Source organism: Dermacentor andersoni, chromosome 7 (genome assembly GCF_023375885.2).
Source record: "Dermacentor andersoni chromosome 7, qqDerAnde1_hic_scaffold, whole genome shotgun sequence".
NCBI classification, from domain to species: domain Eukaryota; kingdom Metazoa; phylum Arthropoda; class Arachnida; order Ixodida; family Ixodidae; genus Dermacentor; species Dermacentor andersoni.
Window position 1 is genome coordinate 39,935,490 of NC_092820.1, and position 24,999 is coordinate 39,960,488.

A 24,999-nucleotide genomic window follows, 5' to 3' on the forward strand; every position below is an offset into this window, starting at 1 on the left:
TTAGTATATCACTCAGCCGCACCGAGCGCGCTTAAGATGTTAGACCCCGTTCACGATCTGGGTATCCGTCTGGCCACTGGCGCATTTAGGACAAGCCCTGTTGCAAGTCTATATGTAGAGTCAGATGAGAAGCCACTCTATCTTCGGAGAACAAACATCAGCTTAACGTATTTTCTCAAGGTTCGCTCTAATAAGGAACATCCGTGTTTCACAACCGTTACCGACTTGACGTATGAACCACTTTTTCATAATAGACCCTTTATAAGACTTCCTTTCTCAGTGCTTTCAAGAGAACGTAGCACGGAAATGGATGTCCCAGTTCTCAAACATCACTTAATGCCTCCAGCTAAGCTAGTACCGCCCTGGGAGTGGCAGGTGATAGACTGTGATACATCCTTTGTGGAGGTCAGAAAGCATGCTCCTGACCTCGAAATTGCTATGCAATTCCGTGAACTTCAATCGAAAGACTACTGTTGCGAATTCTGCTAGATGCATCAAAATCGCTTTCTGGTGTATCTTATGCTGCTGTTGGTCCCTCTTTTTCTAAATCTGATGTGTTGAACCCCTTAACGAGTATCTTCACTACAGAAAGCTACGCTGTACTCTCTGTAGTGAAACATATAAATAAATTAAAACTCGACAGAGCAATAGTATTTACAGACTCGTTAAGCCTTGTAAAAGCGCTGAACTCTTTGCAAAAGATTAGAAATCTGGTTTTCATTGAACTTTACTCACTCTTATGCAGCATTTATTTATCCTATAGACAAGTAATAATATGGTGGGTACCTAGCCACAGAGGCATCGAGGGTAATGTACTAGCTGAGAAAATGGCCACATCACTCACACCACTAACCGATTTTTCTACGGCTGCTGTCCCTGTCACAGATCTGAAGCCTTTCTTTAGAAAGAAACTGCGACAACACTGGCAACGCTTGTGGGACGCAGAGATAAATAACAAATTGCATGTGATAAAGCCACAGTTAGGTTCTTGGTCCTCCGCAACAAAATCACGGCAAACAGATGTCCTGTTCTGCGGTCTCAGAATAGGACACACATTTGGGACCCATCGTTTTCTACTCACTGGAAATGAACCTCCAATCTGTGGCAGATGTGGTGAGATGCTGACCGTGCTTCATGTCCTCTTGGAGTGTCGGGAGGCCGAAGCTGAACGAAAGAAATATTTTCCTCTGGCATACCGGTATTACCTCCCTCTACACCCGGCAATGTTTCTTGAACAGGAACCGCTATTTTACACGAAAGCAGTCCTGTGCTTCTTAAATGATGTTATGTTACATGTTACAAGACCATTAAATTCGTAGAGCATCCTCGTTCCAGAGGATGCCCCTGCGATAACTGTATTGAATAGCACATGCCTCCAGGCCCTTGTGTTTCAATTGCTCTAAGAAGGCAGTAGTGCTCTAGCAAATTTTAGAACCAGATATATCTATATATCATATAATCCTTTTCAAATGCATCTTAATCTTCATAGTACACGTCACATGCCACGGCCATAGTCTTATTATACAGATTTTACGTAATTTAGAGCAACTATTTTAAGACCCCTTTACAGCCACGTCACACCAGTTTCATAGAACTCATAATTACACCGCGAACGCATTACAAACGGCACGGCGCTCTTTGGCCATACATGGCTCTTGCGCAATTAAACACCAAACATTCATTCATTCATTCATAACTTGATGGACATTTTAGTCGATGGCGTCAGTGTCCTAGCACACAATAACACTGCCGCGCACGTATCCGCGGGGAGTGCCGAGTTGGGCCGCCGACTGAACGATGTTCTCGCACCCGCTGCATAACGCACTCTCCGCGTCACCGACAGAGGAACGCCCACCGTACTTGGTATGTGCACCGCTCCCATTGGCATCGAGGGGCGCCTAACGGCTGTTTTGCTTGCCGTTGTACTGCAATTCCCTATGATGTTATACTCGGCTTAGATTTGTATCTTCCTATGCAGCCCTCTTTGATTGCGCTTCTTGTGTGATTCAGCTTGCACTGCCTCGTGGCAGCTCGGAGAGCAACCACAGCTATGCTCTCCCGAAGACATCCGCCTGTTGCGTCAAGCAACGATCTACGTCACTGTACTGTCGTTCCCATCTGTTACTGGCGGCGTCTATGTACTAAGAGCCACAGCTGGCATACTGCTTGAAGAAAATTTGACCGTTCCCCATACCGTGATCCCTGTTACAGGCAATCAGACTTCGCTCCCCCTCCACAATTTTAACTGCTCGACTGAAATTCTTCAAAGAGGCATGTCTTTGGGCAACCCCTCGCCTGTGAACTGTTGCGAGATATCGGCTCTTGACGCCGAAATTCCGCCAACTTCTATAGGAATCTCCAATTCAACATCTCTAACGGATGAACATAGCAAGATGGCTGCAAGTGATCTTCTTCCAGCACAATTAAGCTGCTTACAGCTAGATTTTTCATCTTGACGGCCGCCCATTAGCCCAGACATCGGTTGTCTCCCATTGTATTCAAACCTGACACGGCAATCCGATGCACCGCCGGACGTGCCGTGTTTCACATGCTGAACGACAAGTGATACAACGAGAATTCAATAAGATGTTGACTTAAGGCGTTATCAAACCATCTTGCCGACCGTCCTCTTGTCCTTGCCAAGAAGGACGGCCGTTGGCGCTTTTGTGTGCATTAGAGACACCTCCCCAAAATTACACGCAAGGATGTTTAATCCTTGCCGCTTCCTGTTGACGCCTGGGACCGCTTGCGTGGAGCCAAGTAGTTTTAATCAGTAGAGCGCCGATCAGGCTATTGGCATATCTCGGTAGATGACACGGGGGGTGAGAAAACTGCCTTCGTAACACATGACGTCCTCTACCAAGTCAAGGTTATGCCATTCGGCCTTTGTAATGCCCGTCAACCTTCGAAAGAATTATGGAATGCTTACTTCGGTTCTATAAATGATGCACATGTGTGTATCATCTAGACGGTGTCATAGTCCTTTTACCAACTTTCACGAGTCATGTAACGCGTCCATCGGCTATTCTTGCTGTTTCCTGACGCGCCGGAATGTAACAGAACTCATCCAAGGGCCACTTCGGGCGTCGTCAAATTACCGTTCTCGGCCACCTCTTCAGTGCCGCTGGCTTTCAAACCGACTCTGACAAGATTCCCGCTTTCCAGAACTTCCCTGTTTCGTCTTCAGCAACAGACAGAAGAAAGTTTGTTGGGTTATGTTCATGTTTCCGTCGTTTTATTTAGTATATAGCCGAAATTGCCGTCCCACCGACCGACTTACTTAAAAACTACATTTCTTTCACACGGGGCCTTGCTCATACCAAAGCCTATTGAGCCCTCATGCGCATGCTCACGGTTCCCCTATTGCTCGCTCTTTATGATCTGATCCATCTACCGTCATTAATCTACTCACGGATGCCAGTGGCCATGGAAGTGGGGCTGTACTTGTTCAATGGCAGCGTAACGATGAACGTATAATTGCATACGCCAGCCGCCTCCTGTCACCCGCCGAGAGGAACTTTTCAACTACCGAACGGGAGTGCTTGGTATTCGTTTTGGCAGTTGCAAAATTCCCCCCCTAGTTGTGCGGCTGCCCAATAGTAGCAGTGGTAGTCGCAAACTTTATTAAGAAAGAGAGTGGGGAAAAGGGGGTCCAAGAGCGATGGATGGCTACCTTAGTCTAGAGCTCCACTGGCCTTGGCCGCGCGCTGGAGTTGCTGGACGAGCTGGCGAGCTATACATTCCACTGCTCCGCTAATGATTGTTGTTTGTTTGTGTTAGGCTAAATAGCTAAATCTAGCGGCATTCTTTCACACGTCCACGAAATGTGGGAAAGGGTTGGCCTACCGCCTCACCACGGGCATCTAGCTGAATATTGTGTAGGGTAGATCGCGTGAAGTTTTAGGAGGTGCGGTTAAACATTGGTCTGGATTTTTCTGAGGTTTGTGGCCTCTTCCCCGTTTAAAGATTTGCGCAGGGAGGCGTATTTTTGGCTTGTCAAATTGTAGTGTTCCAACATTTCGCGTGGCTGTTTCGGCATAGGCAAGGCGTATGAACTGGGCTGCTCCGCTCGGTTACAAAGATCACGAGCTACAGCATCAGCTCATTCGTTGCCTACGAGGCCTGCGTGTCCTGGACTCCATATTACAGTGTGCCAGTGTTGTAAGTTACGACATAGCAACCTATGGGTAGTAGACGTTAAACGGTCTGGCATAAATAGGCGGCATGCCTCTTGAGAGTCAGTTACTATAGTTGAGAAGTGGCCTCTCCTCTCCTGATGTTGGACAGCTAGGGCTATGGCTGCAGTCTCCGCAAATGTTGTGCAAGATGTGGTTAAGGATGCGGTGACGAGGGGCAGGTTTTTTTTTTTGTCTACAGCGTCTGCTGTATAGCGTGATTTCGCGTATATAGCAGCATCTACATATATTACATGTGCTTTGGGTGCCAACTGGTGGCGTAGCCATTCGACCTTGGCCAAGTGACAACCTTGGTGGGTATCGTGACGGGGAGTGCCGAGTTGGGCCGCCGACTGAACGATGTTCTCGCACCCGCTGCATAACGCACTCTCCGCGTCACCGACAGAGGAACGCCCACCGTGCTTGGTATGTGCACCGCTCGCATTGACATCGAGGGGCGCTTGGAAACGGTCTGGTGATTATGTGCTTGCGATACTCTTTAGTCATATCCTCCATAGCATTTCCTGTATCTATACGGCGTGGGACTACTATGCGGGCTAAGATAGTTCGGCCTGCAGCAGTAGTGCTGAGGCGGTCTCTTTGCGAGACCAGTACCGCAGTTTGGAGCTCCGCAAGAGTGTTATGTCGGCCCAAGGCCAAAAGCCCCTCAGTCGGAGTTTATATAGGCATCCATAAAGCAGCTTTATACGCGCTGCCAGTGATATCTTCTACATGGTATTCTTCGGACTTACTCAAGTGGTGGAAGGGAAGCCCGTGTGTACGACATTCGCCTAAGGACGAAAGCTTGGGCTAGCCGTTAGGTGTATCTTTCTTTGATACCTTTATGGTGATACGTTATGCGACGTACCATCCTAGAGATTTGTTTAGGTATGGTGCGTAAAGTTTTGATTGTGTGTGTAGCCTGGCCATTGCTTTGTACCCAAAAACCGAGAATTCAGGCTCGGGTTACTTCAGCAATGGGGTAGCCGTCTACGCTGAGATTTCTTTGTCCATTCATATTATAGCGAGGATTGTGACCTCGTAAAACCTTGGATTTTTCCGGGACGCTGCTAATTGCGCTGTTCCCAGCGAAACTAGAGACTATGTCGGCCGCCTCCTTAAGTGTTTCCTCTCTCTGTGCTAGAGAGCTGTATGTAGCCCAAAGGACTATATCGTCCGCATATAAGGTGCAGCCTAATTGTGCGACTTCCTCTAGGGCATGAGCGAGTCTGCTCATAGCTATGTTAAATAGGAGCGGGGATATCATTGGTCCTTGAGAGGGTCCTTTGTTAGGCAAGTCTATAGGATCTGACCGGGTCTGTCCAATGCCTATTGTGACTGTCCGGTTAGAGAGGAAGGACTTGACGTATGCAAATATTCGCTCACTGCACAATACGACCTTGAGTCCGTTTTGTATAGCCTCATGTGAGATGTTATTGAAAGCACCCTTGAGGTCGAGGGCAGGAATTAGGTGTTCGCTACCCTTCGCTATGCGGCATTAGACTTCTTCTTTCAGAAGAAGAAAGGCGTCCTGTGTGAACAGTCATGCCCTGAAGCCTAGCGTGGTAGGTGGGAAAAGTTGGTTGAATTCAATGTGATTTTGAAGGCGGCTCTGTATGACCCTTTCATACAGCTTGTCCATGCAAGAGGTGAGCGAGATTGGACGCAAGACCTCGATTGCTGGGGTTTTTCTCGGTTAAGGTATAGTTATGATATTTTCTTCCTTCCATTCTAAAGGTACGTGACCTTGTTCACAGCAGTGTTGGTTTAGGTAATCGGTAACACAGTCCAAGATATCGTCACTGAGGTTTCTAATCAATGCGTTTGTGATTTCATCTGGCCCTGGTGCAGTGTTTCTTTTGGCTGCTCGTCCGGCTGCAAAAACTTCTCCTTTGTGAGCGGAGCATCCTGTTCTGGGTTTGGTGCCCCACTATACTGAGTGTTACAAGGCAGGTGAGACTGGTCTCCCATATGGCGGGCGACTTAGGCTTGGATCAGCTCTTGGTCTGTACCCGGGAACTCGTCCGCTATTCTTTGTAGTGTTCTACTCATAGCCGTTTTGGATTTGTCGGGCTCCAGCATGTTACGCAGAGCTGTCCCCGTTTGTCCTCTGCTAAAGGTATCTTGTAAAAAGCTACAAAATTATACCCATCCTTCGGTAGCTACCTGGCCTGCATAAGCATTGGATTCATCTGAGAGGGCCGCTATCCACAAGGTGTGGTTGAAGCGTTGTTTTTTACACCGTCTGAGCAAGCTGTTGAGGCTCTCCCACAAATGCAGTAGGTGGTGGTCTAGTGCTGGTGTTTCCACCGTGCGCGTGAGCTTTTTTGAATTTTGCTCGCGGGCCTCTTTTATGTGTTGAGTCCATTCCTCGACATTCTACGGAATATGGTCAGGTAGGGGATGGGAGTGGAAGGCAACCTAGTCTGTTAGGATGGTGTCACCTGCTACTCGAAGGAGCTTGGCAGATGATATGTGTACACTAAGGATATAATGATCGCTTCCGAAGTTCTCTTCTAGTTTGGTCCAAGTTACTCGTTTAATGCTGTAAGTGAAGGTGCAATCTGGAAATATGTCTCTACTGATACTGTTGCCTAAGCGTGTGGGTGCTGTCGGTAGGGTAACTAGTTGCAATCTTAACTTTTCCGCCAAGTTGAGGAGGCCTTCCCCTTTAGGCGAGTCCCTGTGGTAGCCCCACGTGGCGTGGGGAGCATTGAAATTTCGGACAACCACTAGCTGGTCTTTGGCGCCCGCATTCATTTTAGCGAGGCTTAAGAGTGTAGTAAAGCTTTCGTGTTTGCATTTTGGGGGACTTTACACTTTTAGAACGATTCTATGGGCTTTGCCCCTTTCCAGGGGCGTAACCACAATTGTTTTGTGATTAGTTTCTGTGCGGCCATAGAAATAATGAGCAGTGGCATTTATACTTTTGGATACCAGCGTTGTGACACGAGGGTTTTTTGCATGAAACGGCGTATAGTAGCCCCTTAGTTTTACTGCGCGGGAGCCCACTCCTAAGAAGATTATGTCCGGTGGGCTTAGGGAATTTCGTACAAAGCATTGGAGAGCTGCTTCTCATTTGTGCAACGCACGACGATTCCACTGCGATATCTCAAGTTGCTCTGAAGAATTCGGCCTAATTGCTATCATCCACGCTTTCTGTCTGTGTCAGTGTTATCTGTAGCGTTTGAAGTGCGGCGGCAGGCGGCAGCTCTAGAGTTGCACAAGGGGCCTGTATCTGCGCGCTCATGCACTTCATGTCGTGCGGTCGAATAAGTCTCGTTAAGCATAGATCCTTGCTGTTGGATTTCTTGCTGCATTTGCTGAAGCTATTGCATTATGCTTTGCAACATGGCCTCCATGCCTGATGGGGGTTTGTGGGTTGTGGCGGGGTAGGATTAGCTGTTCCCTCCAGCGCACTGGTTGAGGGAGGGGAAGTATGGGATCGCTGACATGATGACCCACATAGGAGCCAGCTGAGGAAGAAGGCGATGAAGGCCCGGGCAGTGGCATGAGTGCGAGGGGTGCATGGGGTCGATGGGATGATGAGCGGTATAGGAGCCAGCTGACGAAGAAGACAACGACGAAGGCGCGAGCAGTGGCACGAACATGACGGGAGTATGGCATCGCTGGCATGATGAGCGGCATAGGAGCCAGCTGAGAAAGAAGACGATGAAGGCGTGAGCAGTGACATGAATGCGAGGGGAGTATGGGATCGCTGGGATGATGACTGGTATAGGAGCCAGCTGACGGAGAAGACAATGACGAAGGCGCGAGCAGTGGCACGAGCATGACGGGAGTATGAAATCACCGGCATGATGAACGGCATATGAGCCAGCTGAGGAACAAGACGATGAAGGCGCGAGCAGTGGCATGAGTGCGAGGGGAATATGGGATCGCTGGCATTGATCGTGCATGAAAGCACGAGCAATGACACTAGCGTCATGCGAGTATAGGACAGCTGGCATGATAAGCGGCATAGGAGACAGCTGAGGAAGAAGACAACGCCGAAGACGCGAGCAGTGGCACGAGCGCGAGGGAACTATGAGATTGCTGGGATGATGCGCGGCATAAGAGCCAGCTGAGGAAGAAGATGACAACGAAATCACAAGCAGTGGCACTAGCGTCACGGGATTATGGGATCGCTCGTATGATAAGCGGCATGGGAGACAGCTGAGGAAGAAGACAACGATGAAGGCGCGAGCAGGGGTTACAAGTGCGAGGGGAGTATGGGTTCACTGGGATGATGCGCGGCATAGGAGCCAGCTGAGGAAGAAGACGACGACGAACATGCGAGCAATGGCACGAGAGCGTTCCCACCGTTACTTGGAGAGACGGTGACTCTCAACCCAGAAATCGTCGCCTAAATGATGCGCTCTAAAAACGAGTAGTATTAGTGATACTTATTGTAACTTATATGGCGCATATTGAAAGACACTTTCAAACATATATCACAGCTATCACCATATCATTATTAACATTGACATCTATTTGACTTTTCCTTTATTTTTTGCGTAACAATACTGCGTTATTATTTGCGGAGGTCCTGAGAGGTCTATTGCGCTATCAGGCGCGAGGAATTGAGCTGCGGAAAGTTTCAGTTCTCGAACTAGTAAGTTTTACGAACAATAATGACATGTCAACACTATTGCGCATGTATGAAACAGAAGGCTTTACTGTGAACAATGTCAGCACGTCAAAATTTTCCTTCTTTAGTGATTTTCTATACGAAGCCCTTGTTATACGTCCATATAAGTTGTAAACTTCAGATTAGATTTATTGCCCATTGGTTTCCGTAGAGGTAACTCGCAATTTAATTTTTTAAACATTTTTTTAACCAAATAATTTCCATTCCTTTCTATGTGTTCTTTGCACATCTGTTTTTTTTTTTTCATGTTGGGTTCGATGCGCGAAGCCCGCGGCCATATCTGAAAATGTGGTGGAGGGCTCACGAAGGGGTGTCTGTACGGTTTTCTCGTCAAACTTCTTCATTTTTTTGTATATAGAAACCATTGAAGTAAAGTCAAAAAAGAAAGATAGAAATTGCACTGAAAATGGAGTACATTTTTTTATGTGGTGTGTGTTGCAGTGTTTTTTGGAAACCTCGGCGCCCTCTTCTTAGCGCTCGGCTTCCGCCAACTGTCAAGCCAAATGCACCGTGAGATGGTACGGCGTGTGCTCGGCAGTCCGGTCGGTTTTTTCGACGCAACGCCACGAGGCCGTGTGCTCAATCGTTTCTCTACTGATCTGGACCATGTCGATACACGCCTCTATATGGCCACGAAGCAGGTGATGCAGACGCTTCCGGTGGCAGTTGCCAAGATTGCCGTGACGGGACTTCAGTCATTGGCAGCAGGCCTTCTGGGAGGCTTGGCAGTAGCAATTTTCATTTTGCTCCTGGTAAGTCCTACGAATCGTAAATTGATTAGCATATGCAGCCATAGGTATCTTCGTGGTTTACAGTGGTCAAGCAATAGATAACTCGAAGGTCAAAGTTTAGAATGGTCACACTGTCGGACCGTTGGCTCAACACCAAAGTCAAAGTTATTTTACAACAGTACATAAAGATACAATTGTCACGACTACAGATAAAAGCACTAAAGGCTAACGGGGTCAGTGCTCCCAAACATGAAATTCACATTGACGACATGATGATAGTGATTTATACAATGTCTACGTTCCACAATGGATGTGAATCATATCGAAAATAAAATTAGAAAACAAAACAATACTATTTATTTATTTAGCTGAAAATTAGGATCACTTGTGTGTGATCTGGTAATATTATGTTGGTAAGGCGGGAATGTGTCAGATTTTATACCTACCTTTGAGAAAGTATCGTTCAAGCAATAACTGATATAAGCAAGAATTTTCAGTACTTCGATTTCCTTTGATGCCGTGTTTCACTTACCATTGTAAAATAAAAAGCAAAATTCAAGAGAAGGAACAAAAACATCAGGTTCATCGCCCTTATTGTGAGCCGACTGCACGTCTAAGTGGAAAAAGGATTAGCATTTGGAAAAGCGCTGGTAAACATCAGTTACTTCGGACGGTGTCAACGCCGAAGCCGCGCTCTACGATGCACCAAGGACGGCAAAAAGTTGCACTTGTCTGCCTTGTCAAAGTCTTGGTGCATAGTACATGAAGAAGTCTTCTTTCATCTCTTTCTCTGGCAAATATTTTTACGCTCGTTGGCCGTACATATTTATACTGCCTTGCTTTCAATTTTTGACTACCTGCACGAACAGCTTTTTCAGTTCCAGGTATAAGTCCTAATTGAAACATACTAGAGTGTCACTATCAAAAGTAAAATCAAAAAGGGATAGCCGTGTCTTCTGTGCATTTTCTGTGGCAGCATCTGCTTTCAGTCGCGAAGTGAGTTGTACTGTTATGTTATGCGGACCTGCATCCTTTTTTGGCACTCATTGACAAGCATCTACATCGACTTCGGTAATTCGTTGATAGACAGCATAACCAGTTTGTTTTAGGACGGCTGCCAAAACTTCGGTCTTTACGGAGGTAACGCACTTGATGTGAATATTCCTATTCACTGATTACTGTTCAAGATTAGTTACTTTTGCCTCAACGGCACTCAGTCGCTGTTCAAGTACTGTAAGCTTAGAAGTAGCAGAGGCATTTTCTTTCATCACAGCATCATTTTTTCCTTTCTTGAGCCCTTCGATGTATTGGCATCAAACAGAGTGCTGAAAGGTTTGTTGAGTGCATTGGTTCTTTAGCTTGTTTTTGGAGTTCCCGGTCTATTTCCCTGCGCACTTAACGCATATTTTTCTTTGAAGAGTTTCATAAGCTACGCTAGGTATGGTGGCATACTGTCAGTCGCCATTAAAAGCACTCTTTACGAGCAGCAGCGAACATAAACAGAGTAATGGTGTAGAAAGCTGGCAACTTGCTAACGCACCAGTGTGAGATATTGAGGCAGAGAAAATGAAGTGACCACTATCGTGGCTACTGGAATGTAAAAGTCGGCAAATACCACGAGTGGCTTCGTGTAGCTGGCAGAACTTTCAGTCGGTCTTTGCCTGTTCCCAGTAGGTTGACGTCACAGCCATGTAGCCTCAATGTCGTGATCGGCGGTTCATTCCAGTAGACGGCAAGTCATTCACACGCTCTTACCAACAACAATGGTCCCTTAACTACAAGGAAGGCCGCTGGCTAGCCTGTTCAAAAAATAAACTTGTTCAAAGAAAAAACGCCCCTTGTTCGACCGACGTAGATCCCTTGAAATTAACCTTTTGCTTTTTACCTCTGTCGTCCTGTTTCCGAACGTCCCCTTCACTATTTTCGAATGTCCCATTTGAAATGCATTCACTAACGCGAAATTAACTATGTTTGCCAAAAGAAACTTTGCCCGGTTCAATTCTTGAGCACTGATTCAGATTGATATCAGGAATTTGAAAAGTAAGTTTTCTTTCATCATTCTCTAATGTCTTTTTATTTACTATTTGAAGCCTAGTTGTGTATGTGTGCTCGGATACCTCTTTTGGTCCCTTGCACTTTCACGCTCGGCAACTTTTAATTTACCCTTAGACGCGTTTCTGATAAAAACACTTGAAACAGTGAAGAATTTCATTCCTTGTTTTACTTCACCTAATGAAGTGGTGCCATGTGCGAAGAAAAATTCAAATAAGTGGTCAAGCCATGATTCGCCCATGGACGTACCACTCCTGAGGCTAGTGCTCTAAGCGCCTCAACTTGAGCTCATAAGTGATATCCGATAGGTTCGAAGCAGATACTGCTTCTTGTAGTAAAAGCAGCTATCATGCAATGAAGTTGAAGCAGCCTCGTGGCAGGGAGTAAAGACGAATCTGAGTAAAGAACTGGAATCTAGGAGATAGCGGTGTTCGAATTAGTCATGAGGAGAGAACCCGCATTTAAGGCAACAATGAGATGGCCGTCCATAAGCATTCTGTCGTGGTTGCACAGGGGAGTTACAAAGAATTAGTACAAAGTGCATTGCAATAATTAGGCAAACAGGTGCTTAGAGTTATGTGGGTGTAGCAAAGGCCTGTACCAGAAGGCGTGAGTTCAAAGACGGCTAATCAGGGCGTAATTGTTTAAAATGCAACAGAGTGCATTTTAAAAAGAGTGCATTTTGCAGCCTCATTCTGCCTTCAAGGCGCCGATATATAACAAATGAAAGTAAATTCCCCTAAATAACATTTGGTATGGCAGCCCACTGATATGCGCGAGCAGTTCTCAACGCATATTAAACACTCCCGTGTCTGTCACAGGGTTATCTGGCCAAGGCATCCAATGCAGCGAGACGCATTGAAAGCGTGGAGTACTCTCGCCTTCTTCAGCACATGACAGAGACTTGTGATTCAATGGCTGTTGTTCGCTCGTACGGAGTGCAAGAACGCTTTTGTGTTCACGGTTACCGGCTCATCGACGCAACGATGCGCGCAATGTCAGCGTACATTGACATTATGCGGACCGTGAGATTCTCTGGAGGCCTGTGTGGACTGGTGGTCATCCTGGCAACGCTCGCCTTCGTCACGTTCACAGAGAGGTCGAGCACGAGTGCAGCATACGACGCTAGCAGCATTGGACTCGCGCTTAGTTCCTCCATGGGGGTAAGTCTCTCAATGGACACCATGTTGTTGCATGTCAGTCAGCTGAATTTATTTTTTCTAATCTTAAATCTTGTGAGGGGGCATGGGCTGGTTTCCGCCGCAGCCTTTGGTTTATGCTGCCTCAACAAGTCTCTATAACTGGTTAGCGACATATTGTAGTGCGAACGCACAATTACAAAGAAGAGGGCCAGACACAAGTCACAGGCGCCTGTGACGTGTGTATGTTTCTCTTCTTTTTAATTGGGCCTTCCCGCTACTACATGTTAAGTAAACACCAACTAGCCCTACAACAAATCGCAATATATTCCGCATCTAGTGTTTTGGCAAGCATATGAAATATGTGCCTGTTTGATGGCGCTCTAAATTTGTAACGAATAATGTTATATGTTTTTCCGTGTGTCCTTTCCACCAAACACACCCACTAAAGCACTCATATACAACGATGAATATGTGCCTTGCAGAGAATGTTTGTAGCCTCAAGTGCAGGTTTTCAGTGTTACATTGTTGGCTTATCTGTGACCGGTGCTTGACTGCAGAGTATTGTTATAGTAGCTCTATATTTATTTATTTTCTACTATTTCGATCTCTTCCGCAATAATTTTACTACGCAAGCCCTATCTTTTCACGTTGCTGGATGCTGAAGTCAGCCCAGCTTAAATTATTATAGCTAAAACATAATCCGCTAAGGCCAATCTTAGAGCCAGCAACAGGAACAACGGTGGTCAGCACGCCTTGCAAAGGATGTTCAAATAATTTGGCCTCGCTGCGGTGTCTCATGAGAGACGGTGCTAACACTACCTCGAACGCACCACTTCCGTCAGGTAGACAAACATTCTAGACACCATACCTACCAATGCTATCAATGGTAGTTCCATTCGCGGGCAGCGTTAGTTGCAAGCTACGAAAGCGCTTCTAATATTCGTTTGGATTACGTGCCTTAAATAGACGTATGAGTAAGTTGAGTGTGCGTTATATACGCGGATGAATGCGTCGTTTGCGTGTTTGTCTGATCACTTTGTGTGCCACCCCGATGGACTGCTTTCAGCCGAGATAACCTTCCAGCCACTACTGCAATCGTTGAAGCAGCAAACGTTCGCGGAACTGGTTTCGCAGAACAATTAGCTTCTAAAAACGAGTCTGACACTCTGTCGCCATTCCTTTCGTGCATGTGTTAAGTTGCTCCCTCATTGCCATTTCTATTTTCTCCTCTTACCTCTTCTCGTCAACAAAGTAGCGGCTACAAGTCAGCCTTTGTAATAAATGAATTTCTGTCTCTAGCTTATACATCTTACACATGAAAATTGACACACTCTTGTGACAGACAGAAAAAAACTGATCTTTGGCGAAATGATTACAGAAACGGTGCAATAATTTTCCGTTTACAAACATTCACACATAATAGTTCCTCATCGCCCCATAACTCAACTGGAAGCTTTGATCTCGCCACCTCGAGTTGGAAGATTGCAGAATAAACAAACCTAGTGTAGTTGTCAGCCTCCTTGCATGTCTTGGTCTACATTTTGGAGCAAACTTTTTCGAAGTAGGGTGGTCAACTACATGTCATGGACGTTGTCCTCTCATAAAAGCCCGCACAAACGTCTGCTTGATATGCGAACAGCAATTTATTGAAAAAAAATTATTGCGCCAAGCACGATTAGCTCTTTAAAGAATGTGGGATACCTCAAGTGTTATCATTGGCCGTAGATACTTCGGCGCAACTTGGGCTGATCAGGCGCGTTAATGTGATGTCACTAAATTTTAATCCGAACAGCGTTCTCGACACTGTCTTTTCTCGACAGCGTTCTCGACACTGCCAGTTTACTTCCCTTCAACTATCCAACCAGTACTCTGGACCGATCCGAAAGATTCTGCAGTGTAAAAATGAGGACAGTACTCTGCGTCTATCTAACTGTCTAACCGAAAATACACCAAAGACTCATTGACAGTGCCCTCTAAAATTGCACGACAATCGCGAAATCACTTCAGTCTAAAATTGTGGCCGGATCCCACTGGTAAGTGCCTAGAAATGTGGGCGTATCCTTGTTCACGACGCTCTTCAATGAGAAAAAAACGTTGTACCATTTCTACTATGCTGAGTGAACTTAAACCCACGTCACAGCGGCTCCTCAAGCTCAGCAGCCCGGCCCTTGTGTGCGCCGCGCCACGAACGCCTGAGTTGAATATTATTATTTTTCAGCGTTCGCATGCACCGGCGTGGTACTACTGTTGAAAGCCACGCGCGTCATTGTCGGGAGTGCCTCTGGATGGTGCAGCGTGTCAAGAGGGCATGCGGGAGCTGGATTCTGTTTGAGTAGAAAGCTTCCTATAAAGAAGTTTCAAGCAGTGCCACTTTTTCATCTGGTCGCCGTCGTCCCCATTTTTACGCTCTATCGTCATCACCCGTGCCTGAGACAAAACGTTCATTTGAGGGATCGCGAGCCATTTGTGCGCAGGCGCGATTAAGAGAGGGCGGGAGAGAGAAAAGCTGGGGGCTTTTGCTCCTTGAATATATGAGTCTGCCTAGGCACTACGGAGCAGGTTTCTTAGCGCGTGTTGTATGCATTTCTGCCCGAGACATGCCGGCATTGAGCAGTGGGGTCGAGTTTGTTGACGCTCCGACGCTGGGTGCCAGCGCGGTGAGGCAGTGGGCACCGACACCCCATTTGGAGATCACTGTGTCTGAAGGGGCAAGGTTCTGACTGGTGTTGTATAAGTCGCGGATAGGTTGTTTCGTCGCGACGATAGACTCGATTTTTTACAGGCACTGCTCCACGAGGACACATGTAACCGGCAAACGGAGGCCTCAGGAGAGCACCTGAGGTTATAATAAAGCAGGCAGAGCAGGATCTCCAGGCCACCCAAGCGTAGCGGGGGGATCAAAGCTCGAAGCAGGGCGACCCTTGTGTTAGTGCTGCGGAGGGCAAAGCGTGCAAGGGGGTGTTCGCATAAAAAAGTGGTTGTATGCGATAGCGGAAAGCCAATCTTATGCACCCTTGGCACGCGTAGGCCTCGGCGAGCGCCAACAAACGGAACAGTTCGAGTTCTAGCTTTGGTGTCCCCGTTGCCGCTTTGGTGTCCTGTAGGCGCCGCCAATAATGCGAAATAATGACACATTCTTAGAATACATATAATTATGTCCAGCCACCAACTTGTGACGCTAAGTTGAGCACTACCACGCCCCGCAACTTCTGCAACACCAGTAAGAACTTTGCTTCGTAAGGTACGTTAAACACACTTTCTCACGCCTGCCGCACTCGTGCTGCATCAGTCATGCCGGATTAAAGCTTTCTAGCTTGCTACGGCACTCTACCTTCAAAAAAACTTCACGGATTCTTGCGGGGGAGCAGTAGGAGGGGCCCTGTGGTCGGGAAATCGGGTCTCAGTGCCCGCTGCATTACCTATTTAAGCGTGCCGGCAGCCAGTGCTCGGACGCGCGTCCGAGTGTAAACAAACTCGACCCCACTCTGCAATGCCAGCACGCCTAGGGCCAAACGCCTACAACACGCGCTAAGAAACTTCCTCCGTAGTGCCTAGGCAGAGTAACAAATTCAAGGAGAAAAAGCCTCCATATTTTCTCTCTCGCGCCGGCTCTTATTCGCGCCGGCGCACAAACGGCTGGATAGTCCTCAAACGACCGCTTCGTGCACCTGAGTGCCTTACTGTGGTCGTGTGGTACTGTTACGTTACCCGACTGACAACTAGCGTCACCAAAAGGCTCCAAATTCTTCTCATGTGGCGTGATGTGTGCCAACAAACATGAGGATTTGCTGCAAGGAATACAATTTCAAAACGCGCTATAATAGTAAGCGTAGCACAAATCAAGCGACGGTTTATTTTCAAATCGTTGGTCTTGCTTAGCTCGTGCTCAATTTCGAGTCCTTAGCGCCACCCCGGGCAAGATAATCGAGAGGTGAGAGAGAAACGCATGCACTGCCACGAAAGTTGCTCAGTGGGCAGGCATAGCGCTTGGCAGTGGGCAACAGAATGCTTCCACTGGTTGAAGCACCGGCGATGAAGCGTCTGCTTGAACCAATGAGAGATGACAGTTCGGTCATGGTGACGCAGAGCTCAGTTTCCTGCTGCCGTGGAACACGACCAGATGGCATTGCTATTTGCATATCACGGGCAACGAAACCAACCGATTGTGCACATTGCCCTTTCATCGTTGCCGTTCCTTCGTCATTGATATAAATATGACGGCGTTTTCGTTTCGTTGCCATCGTTGTGTCATCAATACGTACATTCGTAGCGCCATGCATTTCAGCTTCGCCATGCGATCCTTGTCGTACCGTCGCCGTCACGCCATCTCATACCATTGCAGTCAAACAGGGTGCATCTCGCCATCGTCATCGTAAAGTTGCCATATCTCATTGTTCGCATACCGTAGTCGTCACGCTCCCGTCCGCATACAACCGTCACCAATTCAGAATCACCATTGCACTGTCATGATTCAGTCGTGGTTACGCCGTCACCGTCATACGCTTGTCGTCTTCCCGTTGACCATATGTCGTCGTTGACATGCTGTCATCACTATACCATCATAATCACTTCAGAATTTTCGCCTCATTGCCACCATGTCGTCATCACGCCGCCTTCGGTTGCGCCATTTTATACTTAGAAATCCGGCGAGCACTTGAACATCGGCGAAGGGCGCAGTAGTTTTAAAAAAGCTACGTTTTATAACACTTTCCTTACACTGATGTGTGAAGGACGAGGCAACACCTTTAAACCTCCAAGCAATTCGGTCAGATTGAAATCTTTACCAAAAGCACGTAACCCGCACCACAGCTAACACTTCGACATTCGTGTTAGACGTTCATAACCAACCTATGACTATTGTTTAGTGTGAAGCATTCTTTGTCTCATTCTGTCAATGTTAGAGGCATGCGGCGCAAAAAGAAAGGAAGAGGACGATGTGCGCGTATCTGTCCGAACGGCATGAGTCCTCGAGGCGCGTGACCCCAGCTGTGATCGGGAGAGAAGCGGCACTGAGCTGGCATTATCCACGTGGCTCTGGGCCAAGAAGATTGGATCCGCCACATCGCACTGGCGACGGGAACCACGGAGGTTCGGTCAAGCGCGTGACGCTGGCGATCCAGGATCTGGCCGTCGACCTCGGCGAAGTCCGAGCGAGGTTTCTTGGACCTGCTGCAGCTTCTCACGGCAGTGCCGGGCACTCCAGGAAGGATCCACCTTCAGAGGCAGACCAGCACGTACGATAGTCCCCGGGGCGTCTCGTCGGCAGTCGAAGCAGCGGCGGAACCAGAGGTTTGGCCTAGCCAGTGAGGACGGAGTGTTACGTCACCAACGGAGTACGGGAAACCGGCATCAAAGACGGACATGTTGAGTAGCCGACATCAAGGCGGCAACTTCTACGGCATCGGCGATGACGAAGATTTGACATGCACCGGACTCGGAGGATACGTACGACGTCAAAACTCTGTAAGAACGGTCCTTTCTGTTAGTGTACAGCCATAGATGGGGTTGCCGGACTTTCGTGTACAAGACGCTAAGGACTGATGTAGCCGGCAATTTGGACGTGTTTAGTGACTATTAAGTCGGTGGCCCAAGTGCAAGTTCTTCATTGTGTTTTGGCTTGCATGATATTGAGTTTGGTTTAATTAAAATCTGTTCGCTGTGCTGCTCTGCGTCTCGCGACTACATCTCTCCTAACATCCGCACGCCCCCAAGATCGGTCACACGCGACCAAGTTCGCGACATATTCTCGGAATATTGAGGCAGGTAGGTAGGTAGGTAGGCAGGCAGGTAGGTAGGTAGGTAGGTAGGTAGGTAGGTAGGTAGGTAGGTAGGTAGGTAGGTAGGTAGGTAGGTAGGTAGGTAGGTAGGTAGGTAGGTAGGTAGGTAGGTAGGTAGGTAGGTAGGTAGGTAGGTAGGTAGGTAGGTAGGTAGGTAGGTAAATAGGTAGGTAGGTAGGTAGGTAGGTAGGTAGGTAGGTAGGTAGGCAGGTAGGTAGGTAGCTAGCTAGCTAGCTAGCTAGGTAGGTAGGTAGGTAGGTAGGTAGGTAGGTAGGTAGGTAGCTAGCTAGCTAGTAGGTAGGTAGCTAGGTAGGTAGCTAGCTAGCTAGTAGGTAGGTAGCTAGCTAGGTAGGTAGGTAGGTAGGTAGCTAGGTAGGTAGGTAGGTAGGTAGGTAGGTAGGTAGGTAGGTAGGTAGGTAGGTAGGTAGGTAGGTAGGTAGGTAGGTAGGTAGGTAGGTAGGCAGGCCGGTTCTTGTCTCGAAAACTTAATTATGGAATTTTGCGTGAAATCTTATGACTCTGTGGAACGCCATAGGGGAAGACTCGATATAAAATATGACCATCTGGGGGTTCTTTTATTTGCACCTAAATCTAAGCCGACAGGTGTTCTTCCATTTCGCCCCCAACAAAATGCGGCTGCTGTGGCCGAAATTTGATCCCGTCCCCTCGTGCTTAGCCACGAGGGGACGGGACGTCGTGGTTGCCACTAAGCAACCACGACGGGTCGTTTCCTCTCTCGCCTCACTCAAAAACCAAAGCCAGTTCCACGCAGTGAAAGCTGTCAAAACTCGAGTTTGAACTCGTGTTTAGCGCGATTTTCACGAAAGTCTTTTGTCTGGTTGTCGTCATTTTCCTAGATTCGAGCTTCGGTTCGCGATTCTGCACACTATTCAGTTGCGTGACGTTGTGATAAAGCCACAGTCTATCACACACCTTGTAGCTGTGGTCGCGCTCACGGTCGACGAATTCTCTCTTGAGCCGTCCATCGGCACCCTCCGTGAGAGCAATCTCTCTTCATCAACGTTTGTGCTGGGCCTCCTACTCTGAAAGTTGGAAGTTAGCTTGCTTCTGCTGGGGGTTGGCTTGGGTGGCTTTCTCCTCAAAGTGGGGATTGGCTTGCCTCCACCTGCGCTTGATTTGCACTTCTCGCTCTCGAGGCTCTACGTTCGCGCGACATCGGCGCTGCCGCTCTCTGGTGCGAGCTCTCGCAGCCGCTCGCGCCGAGAGGAATCCATGGGGCGAAAGCGCCAGTGACGGCGCAACACCTGCTCCTATACTCCTCCTCTCCTCCCTCCCCCGGTGCGCTCTCTGCCCCTGTGCCCCTGTATGGCGCCGGACGGCGAAGGCTCAACTTTGAACAACTCTTTTGTTAAAAGAAAATAATGTGCAGCTGATGGAGCAATAAAACCTCTGCCGGGGAGTACCGCAGCCCGGTGAACTAAGCATAAGGCCAAGATCGCAAACCTAGTTCTGTAGTTCCAAAAGCAGCCAGCCCTTTCAAAAACTCGGCGCTTCGACCGCGTGCGACTCCCTCGTTTTTTTTTTGTTTTTTTTTTGTTTTTGTTTTTTATTGTGGCAGTTCGCGTTTTGAGGAGCCGCGTTGTACTGCAGCTTCTCTGGGACCTGCCCCCTTTCTCCAGCACTTTCCTTGCACCACATAAGGCTAGGTAGAAACTGCGACAATGTACCAACTCAATAATCACAAGAGCAAATCATGTTTTCACATTTCTTCGCCGAATCGGACATACGATTGTCCATTTAACATCGCATAGCCATAGGTACGTATGATTAGCTAATATGTGGTTGCAGATTATTCCGCGTTTTTATACTTTACGTGCATCCGCTACCTATGTAGAATCTACCAATTGCCATGTTGTCAGCTCATGTCGAGCAGCTGACGTGGAAATCTTGCCATATACCGCCATACCGTCATCTTCAACATGGTCGTCGGCGTGCTCTTCTCGTCACAGACGCGTAGGCTCATGACGCAAATTACTTAGTTGTGAAACCACATTTATGCGTTAGGCATCGCTTTACGGAATCAATGATCGATAGCGAGGATCCTTCGAAATGCCTCGCACAACATTAATTCCCACAGTGTGTAGAATGTGCGCAATTTTTTATTCCTTTGTCTTTCGCGCGTGTGGACAAGTTTGCAACCTTTTGGGAGTGCTGGCGGCGCTCCATATAGGAGGAGAGAAACGGAAAAGGGGAATGAGGTTACCTTGAAAGTTGATTTGCTTGGCACCTTAGGTTCATTCGCAGCGGCGTGCCACTGCTGAAATGTCGGAAGTCAGGCAAGGAATTTGCCACGGGCAGTCCTAAATAAAGGACGAGAGAGGCGCCTGGTTTCAGTGCACCGCATACATCAGGCATTTCGGCTGTTTGCCTGTTTGAAAAGTCATCAATAACAAAGATTGCTCAATTTTATTTTCACTGGGGAACTGTATTTCATATGCAACTCAACCATCAATCATCAACTGGGCATGCCAGGAGGATTGGAGCTATTCGTTGCGCTGAATAATGGCGCCAAGTTAGGTTCTATCACGAGTGTCTAAACGTCCGTTGCGAGGCCCTGGAAGACGGTCGCCATTGGAACTGCCCCTACGCCGGTTGGAATAGGTTAGCCGTGCAACACGCGGACTTCCATCAACAAAGTAAAAGGAAACACCTTTCTATTAATTCACCGTCAAATAACGTACTGGTTCTTGGAGACTACATCGTAAGTATTACCCATACAAAAACCCTTGCTTTAGGTCCTAAGCACTGTTCTAATCCAAGCATATTGCGCTGCAAAACCAAGTTCGTCCCGGAAGAAGAACACTCGCGCTGTATTACAGATTGCATTGCTAGCATTACACAATCGAATTCTCATTTTAAGGCCTATGACCCTGTCCGACCGTTAGTTAATTACCTTCTGGAGCATAAACTTAGACCAGTAATATCTGACAAGGAAGGTTATTTTGTAATTATTCTAGGTGACATGTTTTCAGAAAACGCGATTTCAGCCATAGAAAACAATTTACAGCCAGTAAAACTCAAGGCTTTGGCAGTTATGCAACGTGCGGTTTTCCTCCTGTCAAGACATAATCTTGATAGGGTAGTCTAAAATTTCAAGAAAGGAAAATCCCTCACCGTAGAACTGTTTTTTCTCGACAAAGACCCATAAGCAAGAAATTCCTTTTCGTGCTATAGTGTCAGGGAAAGGGACGTGGCAGGTCTGTGTCGCTAGTTACCTACAGAACTACTTAGCTTCACTAATTTTTCAAACCCCTTTTGCTTGCGTAATTCTCAGGCACTAGTTCAGTAATTGAGAGAGGAAAATCCTGGTGATTGTACAGCGAAGACCTGTATATCGAAGACCTGTATTATTCCTTGCCGCATGACAGGTTGCTAAATTCCGTAAATGAGTGCATTAAAGAACAAGTGCAAGAGTCGGCTTTTACTGACAGATGCGGTGCTTCCACGGGAGCTTTTCTAGAAATTCTTTCAATGTACTTGAAGTCGAGGCTGATTGGGTGGAGAGATGGCGTTTTCCTGCAGAGATCAGGCATTTGTATTGGCTCAAAGGTTGCCTCTATTTTTAGCAATATTTACCTGAGTAAGGTTGACAGCTGCTTATAGAAAGCCTTCGGTGATAGCGTTAAGATATTTCGTTACGTTGATGATTGCCTGATTTTCTGCAATAGGGAAGAATTCGGTTCCACTGCTACCTCAGTAAGTGAGCAATTTAAACTTCATGGAGGAGGATTAAAGTTTGCCTAGGAATTTCATTAGTGACGCGTAATTCAGTTTCTTGACATTTCCTTGGCCTTCGAACAAAATCACGTTTATTGGCAGTACTCCCCAATATCTTCGAAGCCGTTGCTAAACTTTCAGTTCAAGCATTCCGAAGTAGGAAAAAACGGAATTGCCATGTCGTGCTTTAAGTCTCCTATCGCCAGATCCTGCATGCACAAAATGAGCACCAGTTTTAATGCGATGGTCCGGCGCCTATTAGAAGCAGGTAATCCTAGTGTAGCAGTTGCCACTGTGGCTGAGCCCCTAAAGAAGTCGGTTTCGAGGGGAACGGACGTGGTTACAGAAAGCAGTAATAGCGAAAATAGAGTAGTGGCTGTTCCGTACATTCATTCAGCGTCGCACAGGCTTAAAAAAGTTGCAAATAGATATAATGTTAATGTTGCTTTCACTGCTCCCAATAAGCTAGGTAAGATATGCGCTGCCGTACAGAGGAAAAAGGAGCAGGTAAAAGGCAAGAAAGGAACAGATATTTGTCCAGTGAAGCACAATAAGAACAACAGTTTTACTGACTGTCGTATGGATCTGGTTTATAAAATTCCCCTCAGCTGTGGCCAGTTCTACGTAGGGCAAACGGGACGGTGTATCAATCAGAGGCTAATGGAACATAAGAGCTCATTAACCGGTACATCGCCTTTTAATCTTTCCCTACATCGCCACGATTGTAACTGCACGCCAGCGTTAGATGAATTCGCGATATTGTACAGGAATAAGTATGAAGATACGCGTCTTATGGGAGAGGCATGGTATATCTATAATGGTGGAAGTGCATGCGTGAGTCATCCTTCGATTACTTTACATAAGGAAGAGATTAAGTGCCTTAACAGTTATCTCTCACATAGACCGGCACATGTACCTGACTGACACGTGGCGTTCCGGAGCTTGCACAGATGAGTTTTGTCTCGTCTTTCCTTTTTCGCCTTAGTGCTCCCTTCAGTTGATAGTGGGCATTCGCGTTGTCTACTTCTCTACTCTTGTGTGATGTCTGCACGCTTCATCTCTTTTTTGCATAACGAGTACGTACTGACACGTGCGCTTGTTTAGATTTTCCCGCTTTTCACCGTTTAACAAATGTTATCGCTCAGTGCAGGACACGCCCGAATGTATCGCAAGCTTCTCGAATGTTATCGATGCTTCTATTCGTGGTCTGCTGTCACAGAAGCTTCTGTAATCTGATGCACGTGCGACGCGAATGGTGTAGAACTTTCTGGGAGACACGCGGCCACCACTGATTACTCTGGAACCTTCGATGACTCAAGTGCAAAAGCCGGCGTGCTTGACCGGCAGATCAGATTTTTGACTATCGCCGACTGCGTTGTTCTATGAGTGTAGCCTGTTTTGAGGGCACAGGTTCAACAAATAAAACGCTAGTTTTGTCATTCACAGTTTCAATGCTTTCTTCACCGTCAGTGCTACGTGCCACCTCTGCAATGTTGGAGGCCAAAGAATTTGGCACGGGCTGTCCCAGATAAAGCACGAGAGAGGCGCCTGCTCGTACTGCACCACATACATAGGGCATTTCGGAATATTGCGTTCTAGAACAGTCATCAATAAAAGAAACTGTCAGAATATTGTATATTGCATTGTGGAGGGGGGGGGGGCTCAATTTGTATTCAACAGTACGCATACAACAGAAAACTAGGTTTAATTCATGCGTTTAGGTGGCTTTTATCAAATACACGGTGGGTAAATTTCAATATTGTAGGCATATTCCATGCCACATTCTGAACTTCCAAAATACCACTGAAGTCTTCGAAATACTCTTCCAAGGCATAATAATCGTATGGAATCGGCTCAAGCTACGTTGGACGTGCGTGCGAACAATCCAGTTTCTCGCCTGAAAGATACGGAGGCTTGGCGAATGCATTACGAGAACGCTCTTCTGCAACCGAATTCCGTGCATCTTCCCACTACCCTGAGAATATAATGGTTAAAATACGTACAGGTGCTTGTCATGTGCTCGCAGCTCCCCATCATCGAATGTCGCGTTTTTAATGTCATGTATCGCGTTTCGACGAAAATCAGTGCTAGCGTGGCGGAGAGCTCACTATTAAATACGATAACGGTATCCTTCTGTGACCTTCTGTGACCTTCTGTGACTGGAAGCTTGGATCTTTCGTTCATTTTCCAACCATTTCACATACATTCCTTAAGAAAGCACATCGTAACATTTTGGTTTATCTTATGGCTGCATTGTACTGCGTGCAAGCTCAGCAACATTTCTTTAGTGGGTAGTTTTATATTCGCAAATAATTTAGGTTTTGCTAAACGACCCAGCGCATGTGCTTTATCTGATGAGCAAAGCACCCCGAGTTTGATTGCTTGTCTTTCCGTGTCGGCCTCATTCCTGTAGCAATTGACTGCGCGAATCGTTGCATTCATTGATCAGGAACTAGTCTTCGTGAGCGAGGACATTATTACGGCGAACTAAACGGAGAGACCCGTCGGTGCGGCACCTTATGTCGAGTTGCTTTGCAGCGTGACGAAATATTTAATTTCTTTTTTTTTGCGTCGTGTTCTCCGGCACATAAACACCTCAGATTAAAGTATAGGAAGCGTTCAAACGCATCTGGGCGTTTTTGCTGGTTCCTCTCACCTTGCACAAGTGTGTTTTCGGTATACTGTGTTAAGGAAGGGAAGGATAGAGGCGCCCTAACGAAGTAGAATATTACAAAC

General features: G+C 47.1%; 1 protein-coding gene across 1 annotated transcript in view; it reads left to right on the forward strand.

The window, feature by feature from the left end:
- Nucleotides 1-19,572, forward strand: part of LOC129385917 (ATP-binding cassette sub-family C member 4-like) — a 42,239-nt gene extending 22,667 nt beyond the window's left edge. Inside the window, exons 3-5 of the mRNA XM_055073078.2 lie at nt 9,265-9,575; nt 12,428-12,769; nt 19,420-19,572. Of these exons, the coding sequence (XP_054929053.2) occupies nt 9,265-9,575; nt 12,428-12,769; nt 19,420-19,572 (806 nt within the window). The remainder of the gene's footprint in view (nt 1-9,264; nt 9,576-12,427; nt 12,770-19,419) is intronic.
- Nucleotides 19,573-24,999: the final 5,427 nt, after the last annotated feature.